This window comes from Equus quagga, chromosome 13 (assembly GCF_021613505.1).
Source record: "Equus quagga isolate Etosha38 chromosome 13, UCLA_HA_Equagga_1.0, whole genome shotgun sequence".
NCBI classification, from domain to species: Eukaryota; Metazoa; Chordata; class Mammalia; order Perissodactyla; family Equidae; genus Equus; species Equus quagga.
The window spans coordinates 104,052,922-104,070,186 of NC_060279.1; the positions used below are offsets into that span (position 1 = coordinate 104,052,922).

Below are 17,265 nucleotides of genomic sequence, written 5' to 3' on the forward strand. Positions count from 1 at the left end.
TATCCATCCCTCCAAGGTTTCCTCCACCCACCTTATTTATGATTGTTATTTTTGTTAACATAGGCTCTACAGTAGCACAGGTTCAGAAGGTGTACACCCCTGCTCCCACCCCTGGGGGGGGGCCTCAGCCCTACTGCCCTACTGTGCGTCCACAGCTGTCAGCTGTGCAGCGGCCAGTCTGCCAGGACTGGGCTGTGCCGCCCTTGCCCTGAGATGCCTGTGAGGAGCAGACGGCCCCTCTGCCGCTGTAGCTGCTACCAAAGGCCCCTTCCAGAGGCAGGCCTGCAGAGGGAAGGGGCACACTGCCTTCTTGGCCTGGTTCTGAGCTGCTCCGGCTTGAGACACGTAGGTGCCAGTGCAAAGGTCACACTTTATACCTGTGGACAGACAGCCAGGGCCAGACAAGGCAGCCTTTGAGGCCCCTCCGTCTTAGGCTGCCCCTGTCCTCTGAGCGCGTTCGTGGGAAGCACCAGCTCCTGTGGAACAGCAGGAGCGGTGGTACGGCGGAAGGAAGCCCGCCTTAGGGTGATCCTGAGCAAGTTCCCACCCGCTCTGGGCCTTGGCTTCTCTGGCTCTCCAAGGCTGTGGCTGGGCTACGTGACCTTCTGAGGAGATAAGTGGGCATGGGGTGTTATGGGTGATGATACTTGGCGACCCATCTCGTTCAGTGCTTTTCATGTCCCTTCGTCCTCCTAGATTCTGTCCATCATGGAAGCCCAGCACCTGTCCTTCGAAAGGAGGCAAAAGTCTTCAGAGGTGAGTGTCCGGGGCTGTGCTTGTTGGCCCTCTGAGACCAGGGTCTCCTCTCTGTCCCCAACACGTCCCTCCTCTTGTCGGGTTCCCGTGCTGCAGGTCCCTGCGCAGCCCCCTCAGCGCTCTGTGGATTCCGTCAGCCAGGGGTCCTCCACCTCCAGCTTCTCCTCCGTGTCAGCAAGCTCCAGACCAGAGGAGCCCAAGAAGGACTACAGAGAGGTGAGGCTCCCAGGCGGGAGGGCGGAGACTAGGGCTGGGCGGCCCTGTGTTACGACCACCAGTTAAAGAGCCACGGCCTGCCGAGGGCCGCCCGGTCGGCCTGCTTGCTGCTCCTGGCACAGTCGTGTCTACTGTGGGGAGGTCGGCCCCTGAGGGGAGCCCAGCGTGCTCACCCTGCTCGCCCTCACAGTCTGCTCCCTCAGCAGCTCTTTGCTGTGTGGATAGTGTGCATGTGAGTGAATGTGAGAGAGAGAGGGACCTACAGGTCCCCTGATTTAAGGTAATTCTACAATGTAGCTTCCCTGCCCTTCTTTCCACTCCATCAGCGCCCATTAACCTGCTATGTTTCGTTCCCAACTTCTTGCAAAATCCACGTAGACATTTGCATGGACTCCCACACTGAGTTTTATAACGGCTGATTTATAGCCTGGTTTTCTTTCCATTTGACCTGTCTCAGAGCTTGTCCACTGTTGGCCTACAGAGCAGGCCATTGCATGGATGGGTCACGGTTCCTTTGCCCGTCCCCTGTGCATGGGGAACCCTCACTGGCTCCACCCAGGGCCCTCCTCCCCTGCACCCCCAAGCCATGACCTGTTCTTGGAGGGCCCAGTAAGCTTGGCTCGATGCGAAACCACAGCAGAGAAGACGAGAGACACGCTCTAAAGTCTGAGCGAGCCCTGGAGTCATTCTCGGCAGGGGTGTCCTGCTGGTGTGCCCTCAGCCAGGGGACAAGGAGGGCTGAACAGGTGTCGCTCTGAAGGGTGGCTGGCCTCTTGGGAAGCACTTGTGCTTCAAGGTGACTGTCATCGACCCTCGCCACATAACAGCAGTGTCAGTTTAGAGACTCAAGTGCTAATGGTTCAGCGCATGCTACACCCTCCTGGGGGTCCTGTCTGAGCAGTTTCAGGGTTGAGTTTGAAAGGTACTGGGTGGGATGTGAAAACTCCACAAATCAAGGGACAAATGAAAGCCACTAGGTTTTCAGAATGTTGTTTTTATTATTTCTATTATTTTTTTTTAAGATTTTATTTTTCCTTTTTCTCCCAAAGCCCCCCCAGTACACAGTTGTGTGTTTTGAGTTGTGGGTCCTTCTAGTTGTCACATGTGGGATGCTGCCTCAGCGTGGCCTGATGAGTGGCTCCATGTCCGCGTCCAGGATTCGAACTGGCAAAACCCTGGGCCGCCAAAGCAGAACGTGAACTTAAGCACCTGGCCATGGGGTCGGCCCCAATTTCTATTATTATTTCATTATTAAAATCACTTTTCTAACATTCTTTTTCCTTTTATTAAGGTAGAAAAACTTTTAAGAGCAGTTGCCGATGGAGATCTAGAAATGGTGAGTTTTTAGAAGTGCGTTAAAAAAGCTTGCTCTTGGCTTAAAAGAGCCGCACCGTGTGTCTTGTTCCGGTTCCAGTTGGAGCTGTGGGTGTCGTTCTCTCACTCAGAAGGGGTGTGTCGTGAATACCTGGTAATGAGATGTTCACTTTTCCCTACGAGTCACGAGCAGGTGGACAGGAAGCTGCATGGGGAGTGGGTCCTCGAGCCGTTCAGACATTCGCGTTCTTGGGAGGGTGCTGAGATGTTGGCAAGAGGACCAGCCTGTGTCCGGGGGCACAGAGGGTGGACTCAGAGCCCGGGCCCGCTGGCGGGAGCAGGATGAGCAGATGGGTCGGGGAGAGGAGGAGGCAGCGGAGGCGCGGCAGAGCCCGACGGGCGTCGTGTGGCCTGTGGAAGTGGTGGGTGGCTTCGACGCGGGGGGCGGGGGGGGGGGGGCGGGGGTCGGGGCCTGAGGCTTGGGGCTCCAGGGAGTTACAAGCAGGTGTCTGGGTGAGATTGCGCTGGCCGCTCTGGCTTGGCACCTGGAGAGGATGTCCTGGCGGGAGGGAAGGGGTCTGTCCTAACCCCCGCTGTTGAGTGACAGGGACCACATATGATGAGACCACCGGGGAGTGGAGACAGCCCTGTGAGATTCCCACGGGCAGTTTTCCCTGGCTTGCCACTTTGAAAGGAGGAGTAATTAAGTGCTTACCAAATCAGGAGCTCTGACTGGATCATGGTACAAGAGAGCTTTGCCATGGCGTGTGTTTCAGGAGCGTTTGCGGATGTTGAGTTTGGGGTGGTGGACAGAGATGACTGGGATCTGTTACAACCACCTGTGGGGTGTCAAGAAGCTGAACATGGTCACGGGTGGACTGGCCTTTCCCAGGAGGCCACTCTTCATCCGGCAGACTGACACACAGTTACTGTGCGAGGTGGGACACGGCGTGTATGTCCGGCCCGTGTGGTTTGCTCCTCCACGAGAACCCGGGAGAACCCAGCATTTGGGGGAAGCAAAGGAGGACTCCTTCGGGCACCCTGAGAGCCACGACGTGAGCCAGGGGCACAGCCTGTGTGGAGAAGAGATTGCGACACGTCTGTGTCATGACACAGCTGCTCTTCTGCCCTCTGTGGGCCGGCAAGGGGGCTGAGGCCACTCTTGAAGGACGTGAGCAGGGACAAGCTGCCCGCTGCCCTGAAGTCACCATCCAAACTAATCTACACACAGGACAGCCTCCAAGCCCCTGCAGAGGCCACCTGCCCCTCCACTCCCCGCCCCCAACCTTGTTCCTCTCCTCTCAGGAGGAGCTGCCCTCAGTGTGCCCCAGCTGGCCTGCTAGGCGAGGCCCCCAAGTCGAGGCCTGTGCTGTTTCCACCTTGAGGCGTGTCTGTTGTCGGGAGTGTGGAAAGGCCCTGGGGTCGAAGGGGTCTTCCTGGAACACATGCTGACTGCCTTAGCGCTTAGAACTCGGCCTAGGAATGTATTCATATTGTTTTCTTTTCTCAAATTTAATATCCTAGAAACTAGTCTTTTCTGGAACGTAAGTTTGACCTGTTGGGGGTCTTTCCATTGCTCTCGCCTGTGGACTAGTGCATTACAGTGGAAAGGACACTGGCGTGGGGTTGAGACCCTGCTGACTGCTGTGTGGCCTTGAACGAGTTGTTGACCTCTCAGTGAGTGTTCTCCAGGCGAGGGGACGGAGTGGCTGTCGAAAGCGTACTGTTAGGTCACCTGCGAGGAGGTGCTCCCAAGGTGCTCCAGGACGAGGATTTAAGGCTGCACCCTGAGGCGGCACCACTCTGCCCCTTGCTAAGAGAGAAGACTCGCTGGCACAAGCTGCAGAAGTGGCAGCTTAATCTCTCTGCGTCATCTTTAAAAGGACTTAGAAAGGTCCAGCACAGGCGAGCCCTGGAACCTTCGTGAGGGAGCAGCCATCACATAGAAATTACTTGGTGGTGAAGGGAGTGTAGGCCCTGCTTTGGGAGCAGGTGAGGGTGTGTATTGAAGATACTGTCACCGGTAAAGGAGTCAAGGCTGAGTTTTGAGTCCCTGTTTCTCCTGCCTGCCCACCAGGTGCGTTACCTTCTGGAGTGGACTGAGGAGGACCTGGATGAAGTGGAGGATGCTGTCAGTGCCGCAGATCTTGAACTGTGTCACCCCTTGTGCCAGTGCCCCAAATGTGCTCCAGCTCAGAAGGTTTGGCTTTGCTTCCGTCGGTGGGGATGGCGGTGGACAGGCAGATAGATTCTCTTTTTCCCTTTAGGAAGGTTGTCTGCCTCTCAGCCAGCTCATCGCTCAGTGGCTGGGAGAGGTTTCCCCTGAGAGATGGTGGGATCGGTTAGCTCAGGGTGGACAGGAGTGGACGCTAGTGCTGGGTCTGGCACGGGCTGCCTGTGCTCTGAACGGGCAGGGCAGGGAGCAGGGGCGTGCACACGTGTTCAGCGTCTCAGCTGTTCTCTGGGCCCCTGAGTGACAAGGTAGGAGCTTAGGAGCAGACGCACCCGAGGTCTCTGTCCATGAGCTGCAGTCCCCTGGGGAGTCCCTGCCACTGCCTTTGCTCTTGTTGGTACATCCTCTGCGGGAGGACCCCCCGCCAAGTACAGAGGATCCCCTGTGCCCTTACCCAGCTTTCCCCAGTGGTAACAGCCTGTAAAACCACAGCACAAGACCCAAACCAGGACGTCGACGTGGATATGATCCATCCATCTCTCCAGGCGTCACCACTTTGACTTGTGCTTGTGTGTGTGTTTAGTTCTGTCACGTGTAGCTTTGTGTATCCACCACCACATTCAAGGTACAGAGCAGTTTGCTCACCACAAGAATCACTCATGTTGCCCTTTTATAATCACACCCACCTCTCTTGCTGCCACCCCCACCCCACCATCCCTAACCCCGGCAACTGTTGATGTGCTCCGTCTGTATCACTGTGTCATTTCATGTCACTTTGTATAAATTTTCTGTAAATGGGCTCGTAAGCATAGAGCCTGTTGGGATTGGCTTTGCTCGTGCTCAGCATGATTCCAAGTTGCTGCACATAGTCGACAGTTCCTCCCTTTATTATGGAGGAGCAGCTCATGGTGTGTAGGTACCATGGTTTACCATTCACCTGACGAAGGAGAGGTGGGTTATTTCTGGTTTTAGAATATTACATATAAAATTGATAGGGAGCCAGCCCTGATGCCCTGGTGGTTAAAGTTCGGCACGTGGTGCTTCAGCGGCCCGGGTTCAGATCCCATGGAACCACACTGCTCGTCTGTCGGTAGCCATGCTGTGGCGGCAGCTCACGTAGAAGAAGTAGAAGGACTGACAACTAGAGGTACTGGGGCTGTGGGAAGGGAAAAAAGAAAAAGAGGAGGATTGGCAACAGATGTTAACTCAGGGCAAATCTTTCCCAGCCAAAAAAAAAAGAAAAAAATTGATACCTATACGTACATTAGTTTACAGGGTTTTGTGAGAACATAAGTTTTCATGTAAGATAAATGCCCAAGAGTGCCAAAGAGGTAATTACATGGTCATCCTATGGTTAGTTTTATAAGGAAGTGACAAACTGTTTTCCTGAGTGGCTGTACCATTTTGCAGTCCCACCAGCACTGAGTGATCCAATTTCTCACCAGTGTCCTCACCAGCATTTGCTGTTGCCATGATTTTCTATTTTGGCCATTCTGATAGGTGTGTAGTGCTGTCTCATCGCAGTTGTAATTTGCATTTCCTTTGTGGGTGACGATGTTGAACATCTTTTCATGTGCTTATTTGCCATCCATATATGCTCTTCAGTGAAATGTCTTCATTTCTTTTGCCCCTTTTCTTACTGATTTGCTTTTTTTACTGTCGAGATTTGAGAGTTCTTTATATTCTCGATTCTAGCTCTTTGTCAGATATTTTCTGTATTTATCTATTGGTTCTTCACATGGATTTTCACAGAGGAAGTTTTTAATTTATAAGTCCAGTTTGTCAGTTTTTCCTTTTATGGATCATGCTTTTGGTGTCAAGTCTAAGAACTGTTTGCTTAGCCCGAGATTCCAAAGATTTTCTCCTGAAAGTTATAATTTTACAGTTTATAGTTAAGTCTGTGATCTTGTTTGAGTTAATTTTTGTATAAGATAGGAAATTTGAAGAGGTGGTTCATTTTTTGGCCTGTGGACGTCCTCCTGCTCCAGCACCATCTGTTGACAAGGCCATCCTTGCATTTACTTTTGCACCTCAGTTGACTGGATATGGTGTGGGTCCATTTCTGGGCTCTCTGGTCCATTCCATTGATCCACGTGTCTTTCCCCCCACGAGGGCCACACTGCCTGCATTACTGCAGCTCCAGAGGAAGCCTTAGTGTGGGGAGAGTCCTTCCTCCGAACTTCTCCTTCTTGGCCAGGATCATTTTAGCTCTTCTAGGGCTTGTGCCTTTCCATATAAATTTTAGAATAAGCTTGCCTCTGTCTACAAAAAACCTTGTTAGGATTTTGATAGGAACCGCATTAAAACTGCAGATCAATTTGGGGAGAAATAACATCTTTACTATGTTGAGTCTTCATGAACATGGTATATCTCTTCATACCTTCAGGCCTTCTTTGATTTCTTCCTTTTGTGATTTTCAGCATAGAGACCCTGGCCATGTTTTCTTAAGTGTATACCTAAGTATTTCATTTTCTTGTGAGCAGTTGTAAATGGCATTTTGTACACAGTATGCACTCACATGCTAGCAATTTATCTTGATGTATATGCTCCATAGTAAGAAAGTTAATTTGACTTTACAAAACAGATGTAGTGTTGTTGTCCTTTGTATTGCAAGATAATAATACCTTATTTTATTTTATTTTTTCTTTAAGATTGGCACCTGGGCTAACAGCTGTTGCCAATCTTCCTTTTCTTTTTTCTTAAAGATTGGCACCTGGGCTAACAACTGTTGCCAATATTTTTTTTTTCTGCTTTATCTCCCCAACCCCACCCCTGTACACAGTTGTATATCTTAGTTGCAGGTCCGTCTAGTTGTGGGATGTGGGACCCCGCCTCAACGTGGCCTGATGAGTGGTGCCATGTCCGCGCCCAGGATCTGGACCCTGGGCTGCCACAGCGGAGCGCACGAACTTAACCACTCAGCCACGGAGCCGGCCCCAATACTACCCTATTTTAAAAAGCTTCACCTTGGGTGACTCTAATCCAAGTATATTGAAATGACTAAAATTTTCATTCACATGTAGCTTTTCAGCCACAGGGTATTGTGTACACTGAGGATGTGCAACTTTTCTTCTTTCCCCATGCTGGTGGATATGTACAGTCTAAAAACTGACTTCCCTGTGTGGGCTGCTGTGGCAAACAGGGATTAAAATGGCAGGTGATGTTTCAAGGACACAGCGTGCAGTACCAAAGTCTTCAGGCCCTGTCTTTGACTGTGCGTGGCTGGAGGTGGCTACTGCGTCTCTGTTATTGCTCTTTTTGTCTGTCTCCTACACTCTCTTCTTCCCCACCTCACACTTGATTAGTTGTAACAAGAAACTGAATTACACATTAAAATAACTACGAATTTATTGGATAAAAATCTTAGGCATCCTGTTCTTTTAAAACCTCTTTTCTTTTTTTCTAATTTCTCAAAAAGACACAAACGAAAATGGCTTCATGTCTGTGATTAAACTGAAACTCCCCCCTGAGCCCATCTTCTTCTAGCCCACTGTTGTGTTCAGAGTTTGTTTTTTAAACTTTTATTGAAGTGTAATTTACACACAGTAAAGCATACCCATTTAAAGTGTACAGTTTGCTGAGTTTCCACAGAGGCAGAAACCCACGAGCCATCACCACAGTCAGGATCACCTCCGAGCACTTCCTGCCCTCCTCGCCCTTCCCCGGCCCAGGCCGCCACTGACCTGCTTCCCATCACACAGACTCCCTGGCATTTTCTAGAGTTTTATGTGAATGGAACCACACAGTACACGCTCTTTTGAGTCTGGCTTCCTTCACTCAGCGGAATGTTTTTGAGACCCGTGTGGATCAGCAGTTCGTTTCTTTTTATTGCTTGGGGGTATTTTGTTGAATGTACCGTAATTGGTTGTCTGATCACCTGTTGACGGGCAGCTGAGTAGCTGCCTGTTTTTGGCTTTGTGAAGAAAGCTGCTGTGAACATGTCTTTGTATAAGTCTCTGTTTACTTGGCTAAATACCTAGTGGTCTAATTGCCGGATTACACAGTCAGTATGTGTCTAACTTTTTAAGAAACTGCCAGCTTTCCAGAGTGCAGGTAGCATTTTCCGTTCTCACCAGCAGTGTGAGTTCTGGGTGCCCCGCCTTGTGACTTCAGCCTTTCTCACTTTTTAACTTTGGCCATTCTGGTAAGTGTGCACTGGTATTTCATTGTGTTTTTTTCTCCCTACTTCTTCACTTGTTTGTTTTCAATTTTTGAGGTATAATTTACATACAGTGAAATTCACCCTTTTAATTTAGCTTGCAGTTTTTCTAAGAGATAACATTTTTAATCATCAAAAAGTGAACCAGATAATTAAAGTTTTAGTCCTTAATCAGTCACATAAAACATTGACATATTAATTCCACTATCAAAATGTATGATTCAACATCACATCTGTTCGTTTTTAGTTATATGCTTTATAAGTCAGTTTTGTTTGCCCTTTTAATTACTAATTGATTTTCCTTATATTGGCCTGACTGGGTTTAAAACCACTGTGAATAATAAGGTAGTTTCATGATACAAATGAAAGTGAACTACGGAGATAAGCAGAAAGCAGTTTTATGAGGTTTCACAAACGAGCACATGGCCGTGTAGCCACCAGCACCATCAGTATCTGCCTCGCCCTGCTTGACTGTCCGTCCTGCCCCTTTATAGGCATCCCGGCAGCCGCTCATCTGTGTTCTGACGCTTTGGTTTTGTCATTCCTGATTTTGATCTGCATTTCCCTGATAACCAAAGATGTTATTTTATGTGCTTATGGATTGGCCATTTACCTGCCTTATATTGTGACAAGTCTTTTCAAATCTTATGCTTGGTTTTTTTTTTTTGAAGTTGGATTGTCTAATTGATTTATAAGAATTTTTGTTTTTTTAAAATGCAGGTTGGTACAAGTCCTTTGTCAGACAGACATATTGCAAACATTTTCTCCATGTCTGTGACTTGCCTTTTCATTTTCTTAATTGTGTCTTTCAAAGAGCAAACATTTAAAATTTTTAGTAAGTCCTGTTTATGAAACTGTTCTTTTATGGTTTTTGCTTTCCGTGTCTTATCTCAGAAATCTTTGCTCATCTTTGCACATTTTCTTCCGTGTTTGCTTCTAGAGGTTTCTGGTTGTAGCTTTCATGTTTAGGTCCGTGGTGCATTTTTGTGTTTGGCGTGAGGAAAGGGTTGATGTGCAGTTTTCCCTGTGTGGGTAGTCGGTTGTTCCATTTGTTGAACAGACTTTCTGTTCCCCTTGAATTGCCTTGCCAGAAAGGGTATCATTTTAGGGCGCATGCTTTCTTGGAAATGGAAATTAATCCTTTGGTGTATCATGCCTTTCTGAAGTAGTAGGAATTCACCTGTGGACAACCTGATTCCGATCCCACTATGATCCCAAAGTTTGCCCTGGGGCTGTGGGGGGCAGATGGCTTTACTTTCTTCAAACGGCTTTCTTAATACTAATGACATTTCTGTCTCCATCTCCTACACTTACTAGAAGCTGGCCAAGATTCCTGCCAATGGGCTTGGTGTGAATGTGACCAACCAGGATGGTGCCTCCCCACTGCACGTTGCTGCCCTGCACGGTCGAGCGGACCTTGTCCCCCTCCTGTTGAAGCATGGTGCCAGTGCGGGTGCCAGAAACGTCAGCCAGGCTGTCCCGCTCCACCTGGCCTGCCAGCAGGGCCACTTCCAGGTGTGGTCCGTCTCTCGGGCAGAGTGTGCAGGGTGCTTGCTTTCTGTTAGAACCTCCCTCAGTGGGAATGTCACAGAGGGGCAACAGTTTGTCAGTTGGCCCAGAGGACGGGCACATGTCCTTCCTCCCAGCCCTGAGATTCTGAGATGGCAGCACCACTCAGCAACAGAACACAGAAGTTGGTGCTTCTGTGGGTGGAGGCAAAGCCCCCTTCCCCATTGCCGTTCACACCTGGTGGCACTAGAGGCTGTCATTCTGCTTCTGATCGCAGCAGGAGCATCTCTGGTGCTTGGCTGTTGGTCATCCAGGGCTCTGCCCACGTCTTACTGCCTCACATTCCCGCAGCCCTTGGCCTGTGCCAAACAGTTTAGTACTTTGTAATGTGGAGAATGGCCTCACAGAGGAGGTTCAAGAGATAATTGTGGAGTGACTGACTTTCTAAAAATCATATATTTCTTTTTGAAAGTTATCTATTTTAAAAAATTTTCCCTTATTAGTTATACTGTCAGCTTTTAAAGACAGGAACCCTATTTCAGGTCTTCCATTTCTCTCCTAACACTCAGCAGAGTGCTTCAAGCATCCATTCCCTCATCTGTAAAGCTGGAGTGGTAATTCCAGCTCTCCATGGTGTCGAGCTAATGATTAGATGAAAAGCCGGGGCCCAGCAAGCTGTGTGGCACAGAGCAGACCCTCAGCAAACATTAACCCCCTTCAGCCGGTCTGCTTTCTCCCGAGGAGCAGACGTGTCCAAGAAGCCTTACTCTAAGTGAGCTCAGGGAGGAGTCAGAAGGATATCAAGGGAGGGGATTTCTCCCTGCCAATTTCAGTTACAGTTGAAATGTTTCTTCTCTGGGCCAGGTGGTGAAGTATCTATTAGATTCCAATGCAAAACCCAATAAGAAGGATATAAGTGGAAACACGCCCCTCATTTACGCCTGTTCCAACGGCCACCACGAAGTCGCGGCACTGTTGCTGCAGGTAAGGGCCCACAGCCCAGGAGCTGCTGGCACGAGTCAGTAACAGGTGGCTTGTCACCTGGATTCTGTGTTCCCCTCTTAGTGTTCCTTTTGATCCTGTCGTTCCTCCTTCTAGCACGGGGCCTCCATTAACGTTTCCAACAACAAGGGCAACACGGCGCTGCATGAGGCTGTGATGGAGAAGCATGTCTTGGTGGTGGAGCTGCTGCTGCTTCACGGAGCGTCAGTCCAGGTCTTGAACAAGAGGCAGTGCACAGCCATAGACTGTGCCGAGCAGGTGGGTGGGAGGGCCTCGGGGCGGGGGGCTCCCTCTGCTTCCCTGTGTTTAAAGCAGATCTGCAGCAGCAAGAGCCCGATCTCTGAGTCCTTCTGCCGCGGGTCAGCCAGTGCAGTTAAATACCGGCTCCTTGGCCACCTGGCAGAGGTGGCCTGCTCGGGGAGCCGAGAGTCAGTCTTTCAGGGGCTGAGCAGAGGTGCTCCCCCGACAAGCGCAGGTGTGGCCCCTGGCCTGGCCCTCGACGAGCAGTCAGGGCCTCCTAGGGCCACAGCGGGCTGAGAACCCTCCCTGCCTGAAGGCAGTGGGAATACAGCTGTGTTCTCAGCACACTGGAGAAAGGTCGTTCAGTTGCTGGCTTTAAAACTCGTGAGTTCTGTCAGGAGAATCACGATTTGACATCTCTCGCCAGCGCAGTGGATGTTTGCCATGGAGAAATGGTGAGGAGAAAGTCTTTTTCTCCTGGGGAGAAGGTAGCTCTTTACCGTTCCTGTGCTCACGTGGAATCTTTATCTAGTTTTCTACTCCAGGTAGACAACTAGTAGGCTGTTAAATGACACTACTGATGTGTCAAAGTCACCATAAATCCAGCCTACTCATAGGCTTATTATATTAATTCTCAGTGACATTCCTTAACAGAATTGAAATACCTTAAACTTTCAACTTAGCACTTTCTCAGATGATGATAACAATGCATGTCTCTTATTGAGTACTGACTACACGGGGCCCTCGGTGACCTCACGGTGCCTCTACAATAATAGATCCTGTTATTGTCAGCCCACTTGCATGGAGCAGTCCACTACCCGGCCCGGAGTACCAGCAGAGGGCAGAGCCGGGCTCCAGATGCGGGGCTGCTCCTAACCACTGGGCCTTATGGCTTCCAGGTTTTGTGCTTTTTAGTGTTTCTGCCCAGCCACACCAATATTGACAGTTAGATCAAAAACAGGCACTTACCTGGTAGGAAAGAATAAAAAATATTCCTGTTATCTTTTCCCTTCCAAATTGTAGAATTCAAAAATAATGGAATTACTTCAAGTCGTACCAAACTGTGTGGCCACGTTAGATGATGTTGGCGAAACAGACCACCAGGAATACGTTACTGTTACGATCAGGAAAAAATGTAAGAACTTAACATTCTTTCTGTAATTCTCAACTTGGGTTTATGTGGAAGTTCATGACCAGTTGCTGGTTTCGTTTAATTGTAAGTATAGAATGTAATTATGATCACGACTGGGGGTGGGATGTAGGCACCAAAGAAATGTATGTGACATCCTGGTTCCTCAGCTTTTTTGATGCTCGTTTTCTGGTTGACGGTGACACTGCTTCCTGAGGAAGTAAGATGGACACTCCCGGCGTTAGCTTGGGTAAGCCTCCACTCCCCAGCTGGAGAGGAGGCCCAACTGGGTAGTTCCCTTCATGCCTTGTGTTCCAAGGCCAGGCCTTTTTCTAAGTATTTCCTGGACCTCCGCAGTCAATGCCACCTTTAAGGTTTTTTTAATTTGCAGGTGTACAGAGGTTGATGGTCCTAGAACAGCGGTTGCCAAATGGGTGGGGCTGAAGTATTTCTTCTTTTAAAAGTTGTTATAGTTCAGAGGGGGTCCTTGTGCTAGCCACTTATTTTTTTAATTACAGTATGAGTTTGCAGTACAATGTGATAAACCCAGTCACATATCTGGGTAATCCTGAGGCTGTCTCACCAGATTGGCTGTGCCTGGGGAGTATCAGTGTGTTAAGGATTTATCTTTCTTTTTCATGGGGGTTCACACGGTAATAAATAGTTATCTACTAATGTGGTGGTTTAAGCAAATGCAGTGCTTAATTTTCTAAATTTTGTTAAATAAAATTGAGAGGTTGCATTTTAAAACACTTCAACTATTTTGGAAGTTCTCAGATGTTTATCCTTTTATCTACAGGGAACTCAAAAATGTATGACCTACCAGATGAACCTTTTCCTAGACAGTTTTACTGTGTCCCCTCGCTTGGTCAGTTTAAGTGAGTATAAAGTTCGAGCTGATTTCTGTGCTTTGACTCTGCCTGACTTACAAGTGGAGCAGGATGCGCTGCTTTAACGGGTTACAATCTGCCCTCATCCAATGCTGCCACCTTGTGGCCGCCGAGTGCTTTGCTCCACTATTCCAAACGTTTATTGTAGTTTGGTGTTTCAGGGGAAGGACTTCAAGGGACATTATGGCAAGAGATAGAAGTGTCCCTAATCTTACTGAAGGTTCTGTGCATGAGGTGAGTTATTAAACACTGGCTTATAATCATACTTTTTAAAGCCTGGCTTTTTCAAATCTAACGTATGGTAAATATATTGCTCCTTTCATGATTCCCTTCACTGTAAGAGATGATAATAATTAAAATGAGCTCTTTAGTGGGACAGTTGAGTATAGACTTCATTTACTGTTTTATTTAACAATGTATTTCTGAGCTGAGGAAAGAAAGGGAGGAAAAAGTGGAAAATGGTTGTACGCGTGGAAAGACGCAGATCATGGTGTGTATAGTCACGTGAACTCTCTGAAATTTCACTGGGCAAACTCACTAATGTGTTAATCACTAACATAAGGAAGAAAGCAAGTTTGTGCATAGGTGAGTAGAAAACTTCTCCACTATGGTGTGGAGTTACTCTGTGGACGGTGCTCTCGGTGGCCGTCTCTTAAAGCACTGTCTGAGCGTCAGTTATAAACAGAAGCCCACTTCACATTCTCTGGTGCCATTCTTAGGGGACTCTCAGAAACAGGACTCCTCTTATGCTGTTTACCATCCATTGACTACTGATGAGAAATGGAATTGACAGCATGTGTGGCATAGGCGTCATGAAACAAATAAAAGTTCTAAATCTTTGTTTTAGAGAATTAAAGTGACTTTTGTAAACATGACTAATTTTGATTTATTTACTCTTTCATGACTTTGCTGATAGAATTGCTGCGGGGTGGGAAACCCACAAACTCTGAAATCTGCTTGGGTTCAACTTTTCCCTTGCTAGCTTGGGCCTTTGGCTGGATTGCTTGACTTTGCTGATCCTGTTAGTACACACTAGTTAGAGCTGTAAGGATTGAATGTGCAAACATGTAAAGCGCTGGCGTTGTGTCTGACACTTGGAGTACACGTCCTACCATCCCCACAGGGATGGTGGAGCTGAAATTAGGCCTGCAAGTGCTGAGCACACTGACGACACAAATAAGCACCCAAGGGTGGCTGTTACTGTGTGGTGGTGCTTTAAAGCACAGTGCAAACGTGAACTGTGAATTGTACCCTTTCTTCAGCCAGGGAGGCCCACAGTCACACGGGAACAGGCTAAGCGGCCGGAGCAGAGCAGATCACAGACGGCTGACACAGGAGGGGGTGAGCAGCCCGAGAGGCCCAGACTGAAAAAGGCTGCTCCTGGGACCAGGCGAATGCTGCGGAGACACACTGTTGATGACGCAGTCGGAGCCAAGGGCCCAGAGACTGCTGGTGGCCTGGCCACTCCCCACGAGGCCAGTATTTCCCAGTTTTAACAGGAATAAGGAACCGTTCAATTTGCTGCCAGGCAGCAAGTCCTCAATAAGAAGACACCGAGCGTGAATACAGCTTAGAACTAAATATACTTGCTCTTTGGCTCGAGAGAGCAGCAGCTTCCTGAAAGCTTTTCCCGGCTAAGGGAAAGAATGCAACAAAAAACTGTTACCATCTTCTTCCTCTTCAAAGCTGAGGAATACACTTGGAAAGGAATGGACAGAAAGTCCAGTGGTGTCCAGATCCTTAAGACTTCTTCAGTGTTAGGGTTCCTTGGTTAGAGTGAGAGGTTTCATCACCAGATTCTGACCTCCTCCTCCTGAAGGTGCTAAGCCTCTGATGTGTATAAACGAGCAAACCACAAGCTAACAGAACTCCTCCATCTGGGACAAACTGAAGAGAAGCAGTTCAGGTTTCATGGTACTGTGGTGGCCGGCCAGAAAGGTCACATTTGAATGAAGGAAACAGGACCTGGAAAATGCTCCTTTGCAAAGCAACATTTGAACCCAAAGATGCCTAAATGCCGTTCTCAAGTTCCTTTTACACTATGTACATGGGAAAAGTTGGGTAGAATTTTTCTTCCAGCAAAGTACAGATATTTGATCATTGCACACATGCACCTCTAGTGTCTCTAGAAACATCCCTTTCCATTAAGAACCTCCCTTAAATGTCACTCCTGATGGATGGTTACTGAACTAGAGAGTAGATTTGGCACATCTTTTCTTAGTCTTTTGATTCAGATTGAAAACTTACAGCACAAACCAGGTCAAATTTACTTTAAGTTAGAATTTATTGCCATTCATTCCTTTTTATAAATTTCTATAGATTATACTGTTATTTTTTTATGTTATTAATTGGTCTCGAGCTGCAAACATGGGTTTACCTTGAGTACATTTTCAAATCCCTTTGTAACAGAGAAATGGTTTTGTGCATGTTCTTGGAAATACTTGTGTATGTACAGAAGGGAGGGGCTGATTATTTTTCTACAAAGTAATTTATGATTTCTAATTTTCTAATGTGCCTTGGATATGTGCCAAATGATGGAAAAGAAACAGTAAACTTTATGATTCTTCAGTGTGTCATGGTACCTTTTTTAGTTAATGTTTTGCTGTGGAGGTACCTGTTTCTCAGCCTCTCAGCTAGAAACATGTGCTTTGTGTTTGGAAAAATCTTCCCCTATTGGAGGAACATACATTTTATTTTTCAGTTATAGATGTGTGACTGAAACGTGTCAACTGGATCATTCAGAGATTATCATAATCTGTCTACGTGACTAGGGCTGACTTACGCACAGTACCTAGTGCCCACAAAAATGTTTTAAACCCAGAAGTACAAAAATGAATACAATACAGCTTCTTAGCCCAAGCAGGGAATGAGCAGTTGCTTTGTGAATTTCTTTCTTCTGATTCTTTCTCCTTTTCCTCACTTTTAAACAAAACTGCCGTACTGACTTGAGTTGCTGTGGTTCTCTACCATCCTAATTGAGAAACTATATCCCGTACAGTTTATCAGCCCAGCCATTTCCAAGACGCAAATACATACTTCTGATACCACCTGACTTTTTGGATGATGCAATATAATTTTGAAAACTTTCATGTCTGCCCCTATTTAATTCTAACAATTACCCTAGCTGGTAGAATTGTTCAATGAGGAAACAGGTTCAGAGAAATAAGGGGCCCAGTTTGCTTGAGATATCAGAACTGGGGTCAAGGCCTCACTGGAAGTGTCATCTGAATTGGCAGTTTCCAGCTTGGTGTGCCCTTCCTCTGGAGATAGAAATACTGTGAATGGGCCTGTCAGTATTATGGGAGATGTTTCTCCTTGGGCTGTTCTGGTAATGAGCAGTGTGAACCATCTGAAGTGACTGCCTCGATTATTTTTTTAAATATGTTTTTCTTCAATTGCTTTCCCCACTTAAAATTCAACTTAAAAATAACAAAAAATAAAGTAAAAAAAAAAAACCAAAGTAAACTGGACAATTCAGAAATTGGTAATGCCCAAATTTCTACTTTGTGTAAGAATGTTCTGAACTCAAAGTACTGTCAGTTCACTGAGTTAAATTGAAGTTTAGAATAACCGCTCCCCACTCCCTAACCCCTTGCTGCCTTCAAGAACTCCCATCCCTGTGTTCAGAACCACTTTCCATTCTCACGTGTCTCTGAAGGGCAGGAGGCTGACAATCTTTCAACACATTAACATGAGTGGCTGCCATGAGGATAGTGGTTATTCCACAAGAGAAAGCATGTAACAAAACTGGCTCAAATTGTCTAGTTTCCCTCCAGCATTTTTATGTAAATGAGACCTAAAGCAAAATCTACCTGTAACTGGGATTTTCCCCCCCAAAATCCTTGACCAAATTTTGCTTTTGACTATTTATCAGTTC

General features: G+C 47.5%; 1 protein-coding gene across 1 annotated transcript in view; it reads left to right on the forward strand.

Moving 5' to 3' along the window:
• Nucleotides 1–15,959, forward strand: part of ANKRD27 (ankyrin repeat domain 27) — a 46,585-nt gene extending 30,626 nt beyond the window's left edge. Inside the window, exons 19-29 of the mRNA XM_046680352.1 lie at nucleotides 697–756; nucleotides 853–972; nucleotides 2,264–2,308; nucleotides 4,364–4,486; nucleotides 9,936–10,133; nucleotides 10,992–11,111; nucleotides 11,226–11,387; nucleotides 12,393–12,504; nucleotides 13,298–13,376; nucleotides 13,550–13,622; nucleotides 14,651–15,959. Of these exons, the coding sequence (XP_046536308.1) occupies nucleotides 697–756; nucleotides 853–972; nucleotides 2,264–2,308; nucleotides 4,364–4,486; nucleotides 9,936–10,133; nucleotides 10,992–11,111; nucleotides 11,226–11,387; nucleotides 12,393–12,504; nucleotides 13,298–13,376; nucleotides 13,550–13,622; nucleotides 14,651–14,884 (1,326 nt within the window). The 3' untranslated portion in view covers nucleotides 14,885–15,959. The remainder of the gene's footprint in view (nucleotides 1–696; nucleotides 757–852; nucleotides 973–2,263; nucleotides 2,309–4,363; nucleotides 4,487–9,935; nucleotides 10,134–10,991; nucleotides 11,112–11,225; nucleotides 11,388–12,392; nucleotides 12,505–13,297; nucleotides 13,377–13,549; nucleotides 13,623–14,650) is intronic.
• The last annotated feature ends 1,306 nt before the right edge of the window (nucleotides 15,960–17,265 follow it).